Genomic DNA, 19,491 nt, shown 5'->3' with positions numbered 1-19,491 from the left:
TCAGCTGCCTCTGCCATTTCCCTTCCTTTCCCCAGCCCACTGGGCCAAACTTCCTCTAAAGTACCTGCCTGCCCCAACCCTGAACTCACATCTTTCTCCAGTTTCTCTCCGATCTCCCCTCTTGAGCTCTCCATGCTCATCCTGTCCATGAGGCCCACTTCCTGCTCCCTCGACCTATTCCCAATAAACTGCTGACCACCCAACTTCCTTTTCTGGCTCCCATGTTAGTTGACATTGTTAACGGTTCGCTATCCTCAGGTACTATTCGCCTCTCCTTCAAATCTGCCATCATCACCCCTCTCCTCAAAAAAGCAACCCTTGACTCCTTCATCCTTGCAAATTACCACCCCATCTCAACCTCCCTTTCCTCTCCAAAGTCCTTGAACATGTTGTCACTCCTGAATCTGTGATCATCTTTCCCGCAATTCCATGTTTGAATCCTTCCAATCAGGTCTCCGTCCTTGCCACAGTACCGAAACGGCTCTCGTCAAAGTCACAAATGACATCCTTTGTGACTGTGACAAAGGTAAACTATCCCTCCTCATCCTTCTTGACTTTGGATTTGTTAAGGGAAGGTCGTGTCTGACTAACTTGATTACATTTTTTGAGGAGGTAACAAGGAGGGTCGATGAGGGTAGTGCTTTTGATGTAGTCTATATGGATTTTAGCAAGGCTTTTGATAAGGTCCCGCATGGCAGACTGGTCATGAAAGTAAAAGCCCATGGGATCCAAGGCAAAGTGGCAAGTTGGATCCAAAATTGGCTCAGAGGCAGGAAGCAAAGGGTAATGGTCGAAGGGTGTTTTTGTGACTGGAAGCCCAGTGGGGTTCCGCAGGACTCAGTACTGGGTCCTTTGCTTTTTGTGGTATATATCAATGATTTGGACTTGAATGTAGGAAGTATGCGAGGGGTATACATACCAGGAAAGGATGAACCGGCTGAGTCTCTTTTCTCTTGAAAAAAGAAGGCTGAAGGGTGTCCTAATAGAGGTCGATAAAATTAGGAAAGGTTTTGATAGAGTGGATACAGAGAGAATGTTTCCACTTGTGGGGAAGAGCATAACTAGAGGCCATCAATATAAGATAGTCACCAAGAAATCCAATAGGGAATTCAGAAGAAACTTCTTTACCCAGAGAGTGGTGAAAATGTGGAACTTGCTACCACAGGGAGTGGTTGAAGTGAATAGTATAGATGCATTTAAGAGGAGGCTGGACAAACATATGAGGGAGAAGGGAATAGAGGGTTATGCTGGTAGATTTAGATGAGGAAAGACGGGAGGAGGCTCGAGTGGAGTTTATACACCGGCATGGACTGGTTGGGATGAATGGCCTGTTTCTGTGCCATATATCCTATGTAATCCGATGTAATGTCATCCTATGTATGATTAAGAAGTTTGCAGATGATACTAAAATTGGCTGTGTGGTTGATAATGAAGAAGAAAGCTGCAGACTGCAGGAAGATATCAATGGACTGGTCAGGTGGGCAGAACACTGGCAAATGGAATTCAATCTGGAGAAGTGTGAGGTAATGCATTTGGGGAGGGCTAACAGGGCAAGGGAATACACTATAAATGGTAGGACACTGAGAAGTGCAGAAGATCAGAGGGACCTTGGAGTGCATGTCCACAGATCCCTGAAGGTAGCAGGACAGGTAGATAAGGTGGTTAAGAAGGCATACGGGATACTTGCCTTTATTAGCCGAGGCATAGAATATAAGAGCAGGGAGGTTATGCTTGAACTGTATAAAGCACTAGTTAGGCCACTGCTGGAATACTGCGTGCAGCTCTGGTCACCACATTACAGGAAGGATGTGATTGCACTAGAGGGGGTGCAGAGGAGATTTACGAGGATGTTGCCTGGGCTGGGGAATTTTAGCTATGAGGAAAGATTGGATAGGCTGGGGTTGTTTTCTTTGGAACAGAGGAGGCTGAGGGGAGACCTAATTGAGGTGTATAAAATTATGAGGGGCCTAGATAGAGTGGATAGGAAGGACATATTTCCCTTAGCAGAGGGGTCAATAACCAGGGGGCATAGATTTAAAGTAATTGATCGGAGATTTAGAGGGGATTTGAGGAGAAATATTTTCACCCAGGGGGTGGTGAGGATCTGGAACTCACTGCCTGAAAGGGTGGTAGAGGCAGAGACCCTCATCACATTTAAAAAGTACTTGGATATGCACTTGAAGTGCTGTAACCTACAGGGCTACGGACCAAGCACTGAAAAGTGGGATTAGGGTGGAGAGCTCCTTGTCGGCCTCCTTCTGTGCTGTAAATTTCTATGGTTCTATGACTTGTCTGCAGTCTTTGACACGGTTGACCACTCCATCCTTCTCCAACGCCTCTCCACCATCGTCCAGCTGGGTGGGACTGCACTCGCCTGGTTCCATTCTTATCTATCTAATCGTAACCAGAGAATCACCTGCAATGGCTTCTCTTCCCGCTCCCGCACTGTTACCTCTGGTGTCCCCCAAAGATCTATCTTTGGCCCCCTCCTATTTCTCAGCTACATGTTGCCCCTTGGCGATATCATCCGAAAACAGAGTCCGTTTCCACATGTACGCTGACGACACCCAGCTCTACCTCACCACCACTTCTCTTGACCTCTCCACGGTCTCTAAATTGTCAGACTGCTTGTCCGACATCCAGTTCTGGATGAGCAGAAATTTTCTCCAACTAAATATTGGGAAGACCGAAGCCATTGTTTTCGGTCCCCGCCACAAACTCCGTTCCCTAGCCACTGACTCCATCCCTCTCCCTAACATCTGTCTGAGGCTGAACCACTCTGTTCGCAACCTTGGTGTCATATTTGACCCTGAAATGAGCTTCCGACCACATATCCACTTTATAACTAAGACCGCCTACTTCCACCTCCGTAACATCGCCCGTCTCCGCCCCTGCCTCAGCTCATCCACTGCTGAAACCCTCATCCATGCCTTTGTTACCTCTAGACTTGACTATTCCAACACACTCCTGGCTGGCCTCTCACATTCTACCCTACGTAAACTTGAGGTCATCCAAAACTCGGCTGCCAGTGTCCTGACTCGCACCAAGTCCCGTTCGCCCATCACCCCTGTGCTCGCTGAACTACATTGGCTCCCGGTTAAGCAAGGCCTCGATTTCAAAATTCTCATCCTTGTTTTCAAATCCCTCCATGGCCTCGCCCCTCCCTATCTCTGTAATCTCCTTCAGCCCCACAACCCGCCAAGATATCTGCGCTCCTCTAATTCTGCCCTCTTGATAATCCCTAATTTTAATCGCTCAATCATTGGTGGCCGTGCCTTCTGTTGCCTGGGCCCTAAGCTCTGGAATTCCCTGCCTAAGCCTCTCCGCCTCGCTACCTCTTTTGCCTCCTTTAAGACGTTCCTTAAAATCTACCTCTTTGACCAAGCTTTTGGTCACCTGCCCTAATTCCTCCTTATGTGGCTCAGTGTCAAATTTTTTGTCTTTTTATACTCCTGTGAAGCGCCTTGGGATGTTTTACTACTTTAAAGGTGTTATATAAATACATGTTGTTGTTGTTATCTATATATATAAAAGAGCTCTTCTGCCTGTCTGTCTGTCTGTCTGTCTGTATGTACTTTATACACTCAAAAGTTATAGAGCGTACCTACACATGTGTTATATCAAAAGAAAGCTTATGATTCTGGAATGGTCATAAGCGTATTTGCTTTTTGGTCAGACAAAAATTGTTCAGACGGTATCCAAAAAACGTTCAAAATTCCGCTCATTATCTGCTCATTAGCATTGAGTGACGTGAAGGTTGACCAATCGTACAGTCGAGCGATGTGACGGTTGACCAATCGCTGCGTCACGGGGGTGGGTTCATTGCGTGTGCGGGCGGGCCATCCTAGAGTTGAGTGACGTGATGATTGACCAATCCTACAGTTCAGTGACCTGATGGGTGGGCCTAATCCTTCTGAGCTGAGGTGAGTGGCCGCCATCTTGATTCCTAACTCTTCATTTCTTTTTCCCACTTTCTGCGTGTTTATTTTCAAATCTACATTTGCAGCAAAAAAAAGTTGTTTTTAAAACACAATTAAATTGTTTTTTAAAAAAGTTAATTAATTTGTAAATATTTTCTCTAACCTCATTAATTTTCCTACCTTTCACCGTTTTTGCAGGCCTCGAAGCCTCGGCCTCTGTTCCCCAGCCACACCCGAGCTAGGCACCACCCGTCCCGCTCAACAAGCGGCCCGCAATCGCCGCCATCTTTCTAAAGGCTGGCCGGGCGGGTCTGAGCCGAGCGTAGCCACCGCCACCATCTTTCTAAAGGCTGGTGGGATGGCATGGATCTCCGCGGAGCCATCGCCGGCGCTGGGCTCGGGTGCTTTGTGGGCCGGGCGGGCCTGAGCCGAGAGTAGCCACCGCCGCCATCTTTCTAAAGGCTGGTGGGGCGGCACGGAGTTCCGCGGAGCCATCGCTGGTGCTGGGCTCGGGTGCTTTGTGACCTGTGGCCAAACGGCGGCTGTGGAGCTCGGGCTGACCGGGGCGCTGCGCTCGGCTGGGCCATGTCAGTGCAGGTGCCCGAGGCCCCAGGGCCGAGCCTTCTCCAACCACCGCCGGCAGCGCAACTCTCAACACTGGCAGAGGGGAGAGGGTCTGCTGGCTCCCCCCTCCCTTTCTCCCCCCCTTCCCCCCTCCTTCCCCCCCTTACCCCCTCCCCCCTCCTTCCCCCTCCCCCCTCATTCCCCCACCCCACACCCCCTTCCCCGCCCTTCCCACACACCCCCTTCCCTCCCCCTTCCCCCCTCTCCCTCCCCCCTCCCCCTCTTCCCTCCCCCTCTTCACCCCTCCCCCTCCCCCCTCCCCCTCTTCCCCCTCCCCCTCTTCCCCCCTCCCCCTCTTCCCCTTTCCCTTCCCCCACCCCTTTCCCCCCTTTCCCCCCCCTTTCCCCCACCCCTTTCCCCTTTCTCTCCTTCCCTCTGTCTCTGTCTCTCTTTCCCTCTCTCTGTCTATCTCTCCCTCTCTCTCCCTCTCTCTCTCTCTCTCTCTCTCCCTCTCTCTCTGCCTCTCTCTCTTCCTCCCAGTCTCTCTCTCCCCCCAGTCTCTCTCTCTCTCCCCCCAGTCTCTCTCTCTCTCTCTCCCCCCCAGTCTCTCTCTCTCTCTCTTCCCCCCAGTCGCTCTCTCTCTTCCCCCCAGTCGCTCTCTCTCTTCCCCCCTGTGATAAAAATGATAACTTCCGGGAAGTTATGTCATCACTTCCTGTGAACTATGAACTATGAACTGTGTACATACCTCACTTCCTGTCATATGTCACTTCCTGTTGGACTGGTATAAATACTGGTCTGTTCAGTATTGTAAGAGGCTTCTACCAGAGGCATGGTAAAGACCTCTCTTGTGTATATAGTGTGTTTATAAGTTACTTAAAGCTTACTTTAAAGTTACTTGATGGTAAGTCTCCTTTTTCTTACATCAATTTAAGTAACTTAATATTTACACTGACAAATACTAGACCTTCAGACAAACTCGGAAGTTAAGGATCCAGGGAACCACCCATCATGGAGAAAATCCTTAGACCTATTCGTCTGGACTTGGACCCGAATACACCAGCAGCTGGCAGGGTATGGAAGCATTGGTATCGTACTTTTGAGAATTTTCTGGATGAATGTAAAGCGGATGCTCCTGCTAAATTGAAGATACTTGTCAATTATGTGACCCCAAAAGTGTTCGAATATGTTGATGACTGGGATAATTATGAAGAGGTGATTCGGGCACTTAAGAAACTGTATGCGAAGACCCCAAATGAGGTCTATGCTAGACATCTACTGGCCACAGCCCGACAAGGGCCAGGGGAATCAATTGACGAATTCCTGCAAGAACTTCGCAGGCTCAGCGTAGATTGTAACTTTCAGGCAGCCTCAGCTGAGCTGTACCGCCAAGAAATGATTCGTGATGCTTTCATCTGCGGGATTGCCTCTCCATTTATACGCCAGCGTCTACTAGAAAGTAAAACACTTGAGCTACAAAAAGCTTTTGACCTAGCTTGTTCACTGGATTTGGCAAAGAGAAATGCAGACCTCTATCAGCTGCCCAGATCTCGATCTGCTGCTGTAGCTGCAACCAGACAATTCAAGTGGTCTCAGGTGAACCCTATCATGGGGGAATCTAATTCTGATAATTCTGATGAAGAAGAGGAGGACGACCCCACTTTAGCAGCCTCTTGGCAATCTAGGAAGGAATGCTTCTTTTGTGGAGATGCTTTTCACCCTAGGAAAACCTGCCCTACTCGCAATGCAATCTGCAGTTATTGCGGGAAAAAAGGACACTTTGCTAAAGTTTGCCTATCAAGGGCCTCTACGAGGGCCAATCCAGCTAAGGCCTACCGAACTGCCCCAATTAGGGCCTATCCAGATGCTCCAGCTAGGACCTATCAAGCTTCCTCTCGAGCTCTCTCCCGAAGAAGCACACCGAGAGTTTTAGCCACTCTCTGTGCAACGACACCAATTACAGCTGCTTGCCCACAGAACCTGTCTCATGCAGCCACAAAAATTTCAATTAAAGGGCATACCTTAGATGCCTTAATTGACTCAGGAAGTACTGATAGTTTCATTAAGGAACAGATTGTTGCGAAATTGAAACTACATGTCTTCCCATCGGACCAGGCAATTGCGATGGCCCAGTCATCACTTAATACCAGAATCTCCGGCTTTTGTGTTGTTGATATGACACTTCATGGTCGTATGTATCCCTCCACCCGACTTTCGGTGCTCAAGGACTTATGTAGTGATCTCCTCTTAGGGCTGGACTTCCAAAAACAGCATAAGAAACTCACCATTGAGTTTGGTGGATCCAAACCCGGACTTACTATTTCTAATATACCGTCTAAATTACCATTTTGTGCATTATCAGCAGCTTCACTTGATGAACCCTCATTATTTGCCAGTATTCCGCCTCAATGCCAACCGACAATAACTAAATCGCGGCGCTTTAATCAGGAAGACCAATCTTTTATTGTGGCTGAAATCTCTCGACTTCTAGCAGAGGATATCATTGAACCATGTTCGTCGCCCTGGCGGGCTCAAGTCGTCATTGTCAAGAACCCTCTAAAACCTCACAAACAGCGACTATGCATCGATTATTCGCAAACCATCAATCAATATACTGACTTGGACGCCTACCCATTGCCACGCATTGATGATATGGTTAATAAACTGGCCGAATACAAAGTGTTCTCAACTTACGATTTAAAAAGTGCCTATCATCAGTTACCCTTGAAGGTCTCAGATAAGCAGTACACAGCCTTTGAGGCTAATGGACGGCTGTACCAATTCCGTCGCCTCCCATTCGGGGTTACTAATGGAGTGGCTGTCTTTCAACGGGCAATGGATGGCCTGGTTAAGCAGGAAAACCTAAGGGACACTTTTCCCTATCTTGATAACATTACCATTGCAGGTCACGATCAACAGGAACACGACTCCAACCTCCAAAAATTTCGGGATGCCCTCCATCGCCGTAATTTGACCCTGAATGAATCCAAATCTGTTGAGTCGCAACCGACCATCAACATCCTTGGCTACTGCGTAGGCAATGGTATCATTAAGCCAGACCCAGAAAGACTTCGCCCGCTCCAAGAGCTCCCGTCACCTAAGAATCCGGCTTCTTTACGTCGGGCTCTCGGTCTGTTTGCATACTACGCTAAATGGATTCCTCATTTTTCGGACAAAATCCAACCCTTGCTGCATGCTAGATCATTTCCACTGGGAACAGCGGCTGTTGCAGCCTTTAACCTTCTCAAAAAACAGTTGGAGAAAGCGGCTCTTCACTCCATTGATGAGAATCTCCCTTTCGTGGTTGAATGTGATGCCTCGGAGGTGGCGATCTCGGCTACTCTGAATCAGGAAGGTCGTCCTGTAGCATTTATGTCCAGGACCTTACAAGGTGCCGAGCTACATTATCCTCCGGTTGAGAAAGAAGCCACAGCCATCATAGAGGCAGTACGGAAGTGGAACCATTTTCTAGCTCGCCAGCACTTTACATTGATCACGGACCAACGATCAGTCGCCTTCATGCTCGATAATCGAAAACGAACCAAAATTAAGAATAATAAAATACAACTTTGGAGGATGGAACTGGCCTCTTTTGGTTATACCATTCTCTATCGGCCTGGCAAGGAGAATGTGGCCCCGGACACCCTCACACGGGCATTCTGCTCCACTATGTCATCCTCCACTCTCATGGATGTCCACAATGGTTTGTGTCATCCTGGCGTTACGCGCATGCTACATTTCGTACGATCACGGAATCTCCCTTTTTCCACTGGAGATGTAAAGAAAATATGCTCAGAATGCCGGCTTTGTGCGGAATTAAAACCTCAGTTCTTCCGCCCCTCAGATGGTATACTCATACATGCAACCCAACCGATGCAACGACTTAGCATCGATTTTAAGGGCCCAGTGCCCTCTTCAACTCGGAACACATATTTGCTCACCATGATCGACGAATATTCACGTTTTCCGTTTGCCTTCCCCTGCTCCAATATGCTGGCGTCCACAGTAATCTGCTGCCTTGAGCAGGTATTTTCTCTCTGTGGCATGCCGGCTTATATTCACTCAGATCGGGGTCCATCCTTTATGTCAAGGGAACTCAAGGACTACCTCTCAGAACGGGGAATTGCTACAAGCAAAACACCATACCATCCCATCGGAAATGGGCAGGTAGAGAGGTATAACGGTATCATCTGGAATTCCGTACGTCTCGCTTTAAGATCTCGGGGCCTACCAGACCAGCAATGGGAAACAGTGCTTCCGGATGCATTGCACTCTATACGGTCCCTGCTTTCTACAGCCACAAATACTACACCTCATGAGCGGTTCTTTGGATTCCAGCGTCGCTCATCTCATGGGACATCACTCCCGTCATGGCTAACTACTCCTGGACCTGTATTACTCCGAAGATACGTTCGGACGTCTAAAAATGACCCTCTTGTAGACGAGGTCGAACTAACCGATGCCAACCCCACCTATGCAAACATACGATATTCCGACGGCCGAGAATCTACCGTATCATTACGGGATCTGGCTCCCTGCCCACCAGGACCTAGTGGGACATCGGGTGATGGCATTTCACCAGGAAACTCTTGGGACCTATCGGGTACCCCTCTCCAGGATCCTGATCGGACACCAACTAGCTTGGTGCCGGTAGAACCCCGTGCTCAAGGTTGCGACCCTCCCAGTACCGCGCATGAAAGTACTGATCCGCCACAGACCAGCTCTGCACCTCCCTCTGAACAGAGGCAGTCCGACTTTGAACCTATTGGGGCTCGTACTCGAAGCCATGATCTCCCCGACCCTTCACAGGGCAATCCAGGCCACACAGACTCTGACCAATGGCCAACCGCATGTAAGCGGACCAGCGACCCTCTACGACGGGAATCCAAACGGGTGCGACTCTTCCTTGTTCGGCGGCTGCGGACCAAAAGGTAGACCACAGCCTCCTAATCCTGCAGGAGGGAAGAATGTGATAAAAATGATAACTTCCGGGAAGTTATGTCATCACTTCCTGTGAACTATGAACTATGAACTGTGTACATACCTCACTTCCTGTCATATGTCACTTCCTGTTGGACTGGTATAAATACTGGTCTGTTCAGTATTGTAAGAGGCTTCTACCAGAGGCATGGTAAAGACCTCTCTTGTGTATATAGTGTGTTTATAAGTTACTTAAAGCTTACTTTAAAGTTACTTGATGGTAAGTCTCCTTTTTCTTACATCACCCCCTGTCGCTCTCTCTCTCTCTTCCAACAACAACATACCCTCAAAAAACCCTCGGCACTGCCGGGCACTTCAGCTAGTTGTTCTATATAAACTCAGCCATTTTTAAGGGCTAATCCTCAAAGGTCCACCATCCTTGCTGCCCCTGAGAGTTCATGAACCCAGCCACTGTGTCAGCCATGTCAGAGGTCAGCGCCGTGGCTCAGTGGTATCACTCTTGCCTCTGAGTCAGAAGGTTGTCTGTTCAAGTCCCACACCAAAGACTTGAGCACACAATCTAGGCTGACATTCCCAGTGCTGGGGGAGCGCTACACTGTTGGAGATTCTGGGGGAGAAATTCAGTATTGCCTCGTTTGGGGCACAATTATCGGCCAGGCCCAAAGTTTAGCGCCTGGCGCTAATTATCGCCTCCGACTGCAAACTTGGCTTCTATCGCCCCTGGAGGTGATTGGAGCGCTAAATCAGGCGCTACACACCTCTCTTAAGGCAGTAACACCGAGGAGCGAGGCGCTACCTCAGAGCGCTGGTGAAGCTCATGTGATGTCAGTCAGCAATGGAACACAGACACACTGGCGTCGGCCAGTTCTTAAAGGGAAGGGTCGATCTTGCACTCCATCCACACCTTGCTCATTGCAGCCTTGAATCTCAGCCTGGCGAGACCTGTACATCAAATCTGTTGAAAAGAACAATGGAGAGGCCCAGGGAAAGAGCTCAGAGTGCAGCCCCCATAGTCTCTTCTAAATCGATGGAAGGAAGGTCAAATCAAAATGAACCTGCAAAGAGCTGCTCAGTACCCAAAACTCCTTCACACAGTGTTGAATCTCTCCAGAAGTCTCTCTCTCTCTCTCTCAGAATGCGTGGTGCAAAAATGTCGCTGACAAAAAAAGGCAGGACGCGGTCGCCTTTAAATAGCGCTCCCCCAGTCCCTTCCCGACTGCAAAACGCTCCCCTCAACCTGTCGTTGCTAGCGACAGGCGGTAAGGCAGGGGGCGCCACTCAATATCCAGTCCGGGGCGCTAACGGGGCGTTACGCACTTGAATGACATCACAATCTGCGGGTGCAGGCGATCGCGGCAGTAGTGTTTAGCGCCGCCGCAAAATGTCGAATTTTTCCCCTGGCTGTCTTTCGGATGAGTCGTTAACCCGAGGCCCTGGCTTGTGCTACTGTTTGTGGGAACTTGCTGTGCGCGAAAATGGCTGCCGCATTACGACAGTGACTGAACTTCATTGGCTGTAAAGTGCTTTGGGGCAGCTTGAATTCTCGAAAGGTGCTGTCGAAACGCAAGTCTTTCTCGTTCTTCTTTCAGAACTGCCGGAACTGGGACTGTGTTCCAGGCATCCAACATTTGTGACAGAAAATAAATCCTCTAAGCTGAATGTTTGTCAATCTGTAAGCAATCCAGTTAAGTCACTAGCTTCTTATTTTACCACAAAGTGTTATCCACTTAGTCTTAATCTCCTGCCCTTTTCCCACACCCTTTGAAACTTTTCTATTTGAAATATTTACTTGATTTCCTTCCCAAAGCTGTTATGGATTCCCCTTCCACCATTGCTTCTGGTAGGGCATTCTATATCATGACATCACTGTTTATTTTGTGTCTGTGTTGACATAAATGTAAGGCTTTATTCTCCTTCCAGCACCAAGTTTTGTTAGATGGGATCACAGTTCAGAACTAGGGATACGGCACCGTAACCCTAACTCTCCAATCTGTGTCTGGCGAGACTCAGCATCGAGAAAACAGCTTCTTTCAATATCCCCGGAAGAATAAAAAGGGAAGAGCTTGTATTTACATAATGCCTTTCATATCCTCAAATTAATCATAACCTTGAACATTCACTCCCTCCACCACCGGCGTACCGTGGCTGCAGTGTGTACCATCTACAAGATGCACTGCAGCAACTCGCCAAGGCATCTTCGGCAGCACCTCCCAAACCCGCGACCTCTTCCACCTAGAAGGACAAGGGCAGCAGGTGCATGGGAACACCGCCACCTCCAAGTTCCCCTCCAAATCACACACCATCCTGCCTTGGAAGTATATCAGCTGTTCCTTCATCGTCGCTGGGTCAAAATCCTGGAACTCCCTCCCTGACAGCACTGTGGGAGTACCTTCACCACACGGACTGCAGCGGTTCAAGAAGGTGGCTCACCACCACCTTCTCAAGGGCAACTAGGGATGGGCAATAAATGCTGGCCTTGCCAGCGATGCCCACATCCCTTGAACGAATTTTTAAAATTGTCACGTCGTCCTAAAGCGCTTCACAGACAGTGAAGTACTTTTTGAAGTGCAGTCACTGTCATAATGGAGGGAAACACAGCAGCTAACTTACATATAGTGAGGTCTCACAAACAGCAATGGGATAATGACACGATAATCTATTTGTGTGGTGTTGGCTCAGATTATGCAAATTCCACCAGACTCAATGGGGGTAATTTTGACTTCGGGCGATGGTGTAAAACGAGCGATATCGGATCAGCCACCCATTCTACACCGTTCCCGAGGTACTCACGGCGCTGGGTCTCGTCAGACACAGACACAGGCGGGGGAGAATTGTTCAGTTCAACCCGTCCTGCTGTCCTTGCATGGATACTGTGCTGGGACAGTTATCTCCTGCGATACGCTGCTACCAGTCTTTTTAATTTCAGGTTGTTTTGATTAGCTGCTCCTTTGCGTTGCACTGCCCGTGAGCATCCCCTGCCCACTTGAAGCTGCAGTCCTGCGGTATCCCACCCCTGCAGGGATCTCGTAACCATTTGGACTCACACAATCCCAGATTGCTGGCACACAATCATGTTAATTTCTCTCCAAGCCGCACTGAAGCTACACTGGAGCTTGGCTCAGATTCTGAATTAACTAACAATTATTTACAGAAATTAATTAATGTAAGAAACTTATAAAATTCTAACAGGACTAGACAGACTAGATGCAGGAAGTATGTTCCCGATGGCGGGGGAGTCCAGAACCAGGGGTCACAGTCTAAGGATAAGGGGTAAGCCATTTAGGACTGAGATGAGGAGGAATTTCTTCACACAGAGAGTGGTGAACCTGTGGAATTCTCTACCACACAAGGCAGTAGAGGCCAATTCATTAAATATATTCAAGAAGGAGTTAGATATATTTCTTAAGGCTAAAGGGATCAAGGGATGTGGGGAGAAGGCAGGGACAGGGTACTGAGTTTGGATGATCAGCCAAGATCCCATTGAATGGCGGAGCAGGCTCGAGGGGCCGAATGGCCTACTCCTGCTCCTATCTTCTATGTTTCTATGTTTACGTATAGAACAGCAGCATAATCTTTGAAGCTATTGAATGATACAGCACAGAAGGAGGTCATGCAGCCCATCATGCCTGTGAAAGAGTTACCAATTAATCCTACTCCCCCGCTCTTTGCCCATAGCCCTGCACATTTCTCCACTTCAAAGGGGAGAAATTCGGTGGGCTAGCACCTCCCATTAGCGCCCCCCGGGGAGGGGGCAATATCGGGGCGCTAACGACTTACCGCCCGCAAGATGAACGACTCCCGCTAACTTGGCCGGGAGGTTTGCGGCAGCGGTAACACGTTGAGTCACGATCTCCTGCGCCCGGAGATCGTGATGTCATTCCCGTGCGCATCGCCCTGGACCCGAACTTCGGTTCCACCCCCTTGCAGCATCGGCAGGCCGACGACACCGACAGTAGCCAGCAGGCATTGATCGGGAGGCCCGGGCGCATCGGGGGCACGAATAAAAAGGGGATGTTGCCGAGGTAAGTAGCAAAAATTTCTAAAATGCTTCTTTTCAATTTTTTTTCCAAGTCTCCTGGGCCGCGATCGATCAGCCCGGCACTCTGCTGGAGGGCACGGGGCTGATCGGGCAGGATGGCGGCCGCCGTCATGGACCAGCTGACAGGCCCCAATGCAGCGCCTGCAGCGACGGCCCTTCCCGTTAAGGGAGGGAAGGAGCCTCGGATCGCGGCAGCACTGCCCGGGACGTTGTACAGCGCAGCACCACCACTGCCCCGCCTGCGTCCTCTAGCGCTCCAGAAAGGAAGTGGAGCATTTGATTTAGCGCTCCACTTCCTTCCTGGAGTGCAAACACCGAATTTAGAAAAAGCTGAGAATCACTAGCGCCTGGCACTAAGTTTCCCAGCTTTCAAAAGTTACCGCCCCCCAAACGGGACGAGACCGAATTTCTCCCCCAAAGTATTTATCCAACTCCCTTTTGAAAGTTACTATTGAATCTGCACCCTTTCAGGCAGCGCGTTCCAGATCACAACAACTTGCTGTGTGAAAAATAAAACTCTCCTCATCTCCCCCAATTATCTTAAATACACTATACTCTGCTCTCGACAGCAGTGAATGTAAAGAAAATCTTTGCCAAGAGTCTGTAACATGTTCCAGACTCTTGCTCTCACTTCAGATTCACTCAGGACCACGCTGGGCTATTGTGGTTTAGTCTTCTCTCTCTCTGTCACAGGCCCTGAGCTTTAAAGTACCATTCGCCTTTTGAACAGCCTGGACTGCACATTAACGACATAATGTTTCCATTAATACGTTCAATGATGCATAGATGCGTGCTGTTCACACCATCCAAACGAGGCCTTCCTGGTGTAATTAACACATTACAGGAAACTATTTTTTATCCGGCACCAACGGGACCGGCGTGGTGCCGGTTGATAAAAAAGTCCGGATTACAGAGAGGTATACTTACTAAGGTACGAGAGCCCTGTACACGGCCACAGATCCAGGCGTCCCTGTTGCATGGCAACAGGTGCAGGAACCCCGGTTACACGGCCACAGATCCAGGAACCCCGGTTACACAGCCACTAATATGAAGTAAAACTTACCTGAACCTACTCCTGACCTTTGCCGGTTAAGAGAGATTTCCGGTTATTTAGGTGCCGGTAAAAAGAGAGTTTCCTGTACATGAAAAACCAGACAAAAGCACCTTTGGGCGGCCATCTTTGACCTTCCTCAGTTTCACTTTCACAGTTAATTGGAACATAGGGACAGGAGGAGGCCATTCAGCCCCTCGAGCCTGTTCCGCCATTCAATGAGATCATGGCTGGCCTGCAACTTAACTGCATCCATCTTGGTTCCATAACCCTTAATACTCAATTCAATTCAATTCAATTCAAATGCTTTATTGGCATGAAAGTTTACAGGGAACCATATTGCCAAAGCTTACATAGCAAAAAGTACAGTTTTCCAACATTCTGTAGGTGTCAAACAATTCTGACCTTCGTTGGGTACATACAATATTACTTTAAACAATATTCATTTAAACAGTCTTTGTACATCAGTGGGTACATTCAGTATTAATTTTAAACAGTCCTCAGGTTGTGACATGTTGTTACATATTTGGCACCAAGGTATGGTCTGTCTCCTTCTCCCAGGACTAATCTTAATTTTGACAGGTCATCCAATTCCTTGAAATCTGGGGTTGTTTGGCTGAGCTTGTCAAATAATATGTTTCTTGATGTGTTGAATTTTTCGCATTTTAGGAGGAAATGCATCTCTGTCTCAACCTCGCCGGCCAGACATTGATCACATATTCTATTCTCTCTAGGCTGCCAGGATTTCTTGTATCTTCCTTTTTCAATTGCCAGTTGGTGGTCGCTTAGTCTGTACCTGGTGAGGGTCTGTCTCTGTTTTGTGTCTCTGATGGTCGAGAGATAGTCTGCCAGTTTATATTCTCTTTTTAGGGCTCGGTAACATTCTAATCTGCTTTGGCTTTTGGTTATTTTGTTCCAATGTTCCAGGTAGGTTTCTTTGCTTTGTTTAATGATTTGGTTCACTCGGATTGGTGTTTGGATGGCAGTGTTGGCCTGGGACTGGTCAGGGTCTGGCTGAGTAGGAGTACTTAGTTTCAGTAGCAGCTGACTCAGGGGACTCTTTTCTGGGTTTAGCTCTTGGGTCTGGAAGGCTTTAAAATGAAGGGTGTCTGGGGAGCTAGATTTGAGGTGATTTAGGAAGTTTAGTGCTCGTTTTTGGATGTTTATTATCAGTGGGTATCTGCCTAGTTCGGCTCTGCATGCATTTGTTGGTGTTTTCCTTTGGGTGCGAAGGATGCTTCGGCAAAATTCTGCATGTAGGGCTTCTATTGTGTGTTTTTCCCATTTAGTGTAGCTATGGTGATTGAGCGGGCCCCATACTTCACTACCGTACAGCGCAATCGGCAGGATTACGCTGTCAAATATTTTGAGCCAGATTTTGATTGGGATTTGGATGTTGTAGAATTTTCTTTTTATTGCATATAGGGCTCTTCAGGCTTTTTCTTTTAGTGCATTCACTGCTATGCTGAAGCTCCCTGATGCTGTAATGGTTAGACCAAGATAAGTGTAGCTCATAGTGTGTCCTATGATGGTATCACTGAGAGTAAACTGGTATTTGTTTTCCTGACACTTGGGCCTTTTTTGAAAAATCATGATGTTGGTTTTCTTTAGATTTACTGTTAGGGCCCAATTTTGGCAGTATTTGTCGAGTAGGTCTAGTTGTTGCTGTAATCCCTGTTCTGTGGGAGACAGCAGAACCAGGTCGTCTTACCCAACAAAAATCTATCAATCCCAGTTTTGACATTTTCAATTGACCCTCCAGCCTCAATATCTTTTCTGGGGGAGAGAGTTCCAGATTTCCGCTACCCTTTGTGTGTAGAAGTGCTTCCTCACATCACCCCTAAACGGCCCAGCTCTAATTTTAAGAAATACCAACAGAAAATGCTGGAAAAACTCAGCAGGCCAGGCAACATCCGCGGAGAGAAATTAGAGTCAACGTTTTGGGTCGAAACCCTTCTACAGAACTGAGAGAAAAGGCAGGAAATGAAACAAAAGGCCAGTTTGGGGGCTGGGAAATGGCGGGGGAGATGAAAGAAGAGACATTAAGAGATATTCAAGGTGAGACGAGATGGTAATAGGACAGGTAAAGAAACAGACAGTGGCTCGAGATGAAGTGTGAAATGCGCTGGCAGAGTGAGAGACAGCTGCCCTGTGGGAGAGAGAGGAAAAAAAGGAAAAGGCACAAACCAAAAGTGTGGATAAAATATCTAAAAATATAATAGGGGCCGAGGTTAAGATCTGAAGTTGTTGAACTTGATATTGAGTCCGGAAGGCCCATTTTTCTGGACTCCCCCCCCGCACCCCCCCGCCACCCCCCCCACCAGAAGAAATCGTTTCTCTTTGTCTACCCTTTCAAATCCTTCATACAAAGTACATATTTATTTATATGTAAACACAAACGGAGAAAAATTGGGTATTGCCCATTTTGGGGCACTAAAATCGCCACATTAATTTCCTAGCGCCCCCCGGAGGCATTACCGGGAGGCGCTAACCAACCGAATTTTGCCCCCTTTAAAGCCTCGACATGATGTGACAATACCACAGGATTTGTCATGGTTACAATCTTCTTTCAGTTGCTGTAACGATTTGATTGTGAATGCACATTTTTACATATTTTTTTTTTTACAGACTAAATCAATGCATCCAGAATGTGTTATATTTAAACAAATCCAGGAAGCCGAAAGCAGCTGTGCAAGGATAAACTCCAACCAGACCAAAGAATTCAACGACACTGCCGCAGCTTCACCTGGTATGTGAGTTTGCTTCCGGTCTGTTTCCATTCTGTCACAGCAAACAAGCCGGTCAGTCCCACACTGTGCGAAAGAACGAACAAATGTGCAGATACGATGACGTGCAACTCCTCTGCTAAAAGCATCAATCGGTTTATCTTATTTGTGTTGAAATACCCGTCATTAAAATAAAAATCAGGTGTCACCCATAGCTCAGTTGTTCGCTCTCTCGCCTCCAAGTCAGAAGGTTGCGAGTTCAAATCCCACTCCAGAGACTTAAAGCACAAAATCCGGGCCGACACACCCAGTGCAGTGTGTGGTGTATGTAACCGTTCCACCTTTAAGAGAACTATTTTAAGAGATGCACTACTTTATCTTGGCTGCGGTATACTGTAATACCGGTGGTGACCACACCGGTATATAAGTGCCGTGTAATGATTTATTGGGCAGTTCAGCCCGGACCTTCGACTAGTAAAGACCTGTTAAAATTTACTCTTGTGGTCTGTGTAGTAATTCTCACTATAACACACAGACTTAACACAGTGCTGAGGGAGTGCTGCACTGTCGGAGGTGCATCTTTCAGATGAGATGTTAAAACTAGGCCCCGCCTGCTCTCTCAGGTGGACGTAAAAGATCCCACGGCACTATTTCGAAGAAGAGCAGGGGAATTATCCCCAGTATTTATCCCTCAATCAACATAACAAAAAACAGTTTACTTGGTCATGTATCCCATTGCTGTTTGTGGGAGCTTGCTGTGCGCAAATTGGCTGCTGCGTTCCCTACATTACAACAGTGACTACATTTCATTGGCTATAAAGCACTTTGGGAAATTCTGAGATCACAAAAGATGCTATATAAATGCAAGTTCTTTCTTTCTTTCTTACTTTCTTACTTTCTTTCAGTCTTTCTTTCTGCCTTTCTTTCTTACTTTTCTTCTTTCTGTCTTTTTTTCTTTCTTACTTTCTTTTTGTCTTTCTCATATCGCACAGCATGATGTCATGAAATCATGAGGCCTGTTTCACAGAAATCACAGAAATCACAGAAACCCCACAGTGCAGATAGAGGCCATTTCGGCTCATCGAGCCTGCACCGACACATATCCCACCCGGTCCCCGATCCCCGTAACCCCTACACCAACACATATCCCACCCTATCCCCGTAACCCCACGTATTTAATCCCCCTAACACTAAGGGTCAATTTATCATAGCCAATCATCCTAACCCGCACGTAAGGCTTCAGTCGATGGGAGCACCGAAAGAACACGGCGGGGGAGGGGAGAAATTGGACATCTCTACGCCTGTTTCATTGGTTGAAAAATTAGGGCTGGAGGGACGAGAATCGGTTCACGATTTCTCTCGCACCCGATCTCCCCCCTGAAATACCTCGGCTGCCAAGTTGGAATGCGTCCAGTACACCTTAAACAATGAGCATAGACAGGAGTAACAGGCCACAGAGTAGGACGGACATAGCGGGACACACAGCAGGCAGCTTACCAGAGGCCTCTACTGGTAAACTGCATGGTTCCAGCTAATTAAATGTACATGTCTGAAATTTCCACAGGGGTTCCCTGATCGTAGCTTTGACAGAAAGATTGGGTGGGAACCTCGGAGAAATGGCAGACAACACCAACAACCTGCATTTACGTATTGCCTCTAACGTAGTAAAATGTCCCCAAGACGTTTCACAGGAGCGTTGTCAAGACAAAATTTGACACCGAGCCGCATAAAGAGATATTAGGACAATTGACCAAAGGTTTGGTCAAAGAAGAAGTTTTTCAGACAATCGGGAACCCCTTGCAGAAATTCTACCTCACACATGGGCACCAAACCTCGGGAAAGATAATATCGGCCTTGGAGAGGGTGCAGCACAGATTCACCAGAATGATGCCAGGGTTTAAAGGGTTAAATTATGAGGACAGGTTGCATGAACTTGGCTTTGTATTCCCTCGAGTTTAGGAGGTTGAGGGATGATCTGATCGCGGTGCATAAAATAATAAAGGGATTCGATTGGGTAAAAAATACAGAGAAACGACTTCCTCCGGTGGGCGAATACAGAACCGGAGGGCATAACCTTAAAACCAGAACTAGGCCATTCATGATTCAGGAAATCAGGAAGCATTTTTTCACACAAAGAGTAGTAGAAATCTCCAACTCTTTCCCCAAAAGGCTGCAGATGCTGGGACAATTGAAATTTTCAATATTGAGATCCCTAGATTTTTCTTAGGTAAGGGTAGCAAGGGAAATGGA

General features: G+C 47.7%; 1 protein-coding gene across 3 annotated transcripts in view; it reads left to right on the top strand.

The window, feature by feature from the left end:
• The window catches only part of LOC147116942 (pituitary adenylate cyclase-activating polypeptide type I receptor-like), a 179,705-nt gene that overhangs the window by 13,301 nt on the left and 146,913 nt on the right, over positions 1-19,491 (top strand). For all 3 annotated transcript variants that reach the window (XM_085987417.1, XM_085987416.1, XM_085987418.1), the window contains exon 2: positions 17,144-17,264. In XM_085987417.1, coding sequence (XP_085843543.1) covers positions 17,144-17,264 — 121 coding nt within the window. The remainder of the gene's footprint in view (positions 1-17,143; positions 17,265-19,491) is intronic.

Source organism: Somniosus microcephalus, chromosome 5 (assembly GCF_052327205.1).
Source record: "Somniosus microcephalus isolate GS21.2 chromosome 5, FLI_Smic_1.0, whole genome shotgun sequence".
Classification (NCBI taxonomy): domain Eukaryota; kingdom Metazoa; phylum Chordata; class Chondrichthyes; order Squaliformes; family Somniosidae; genus Somniosus; species Somniosus microcephalus.
Note: the sequence above shows the minus strand (reverse complement) of the source record. Positions and strands in the feature narration are given on the sequence as shown.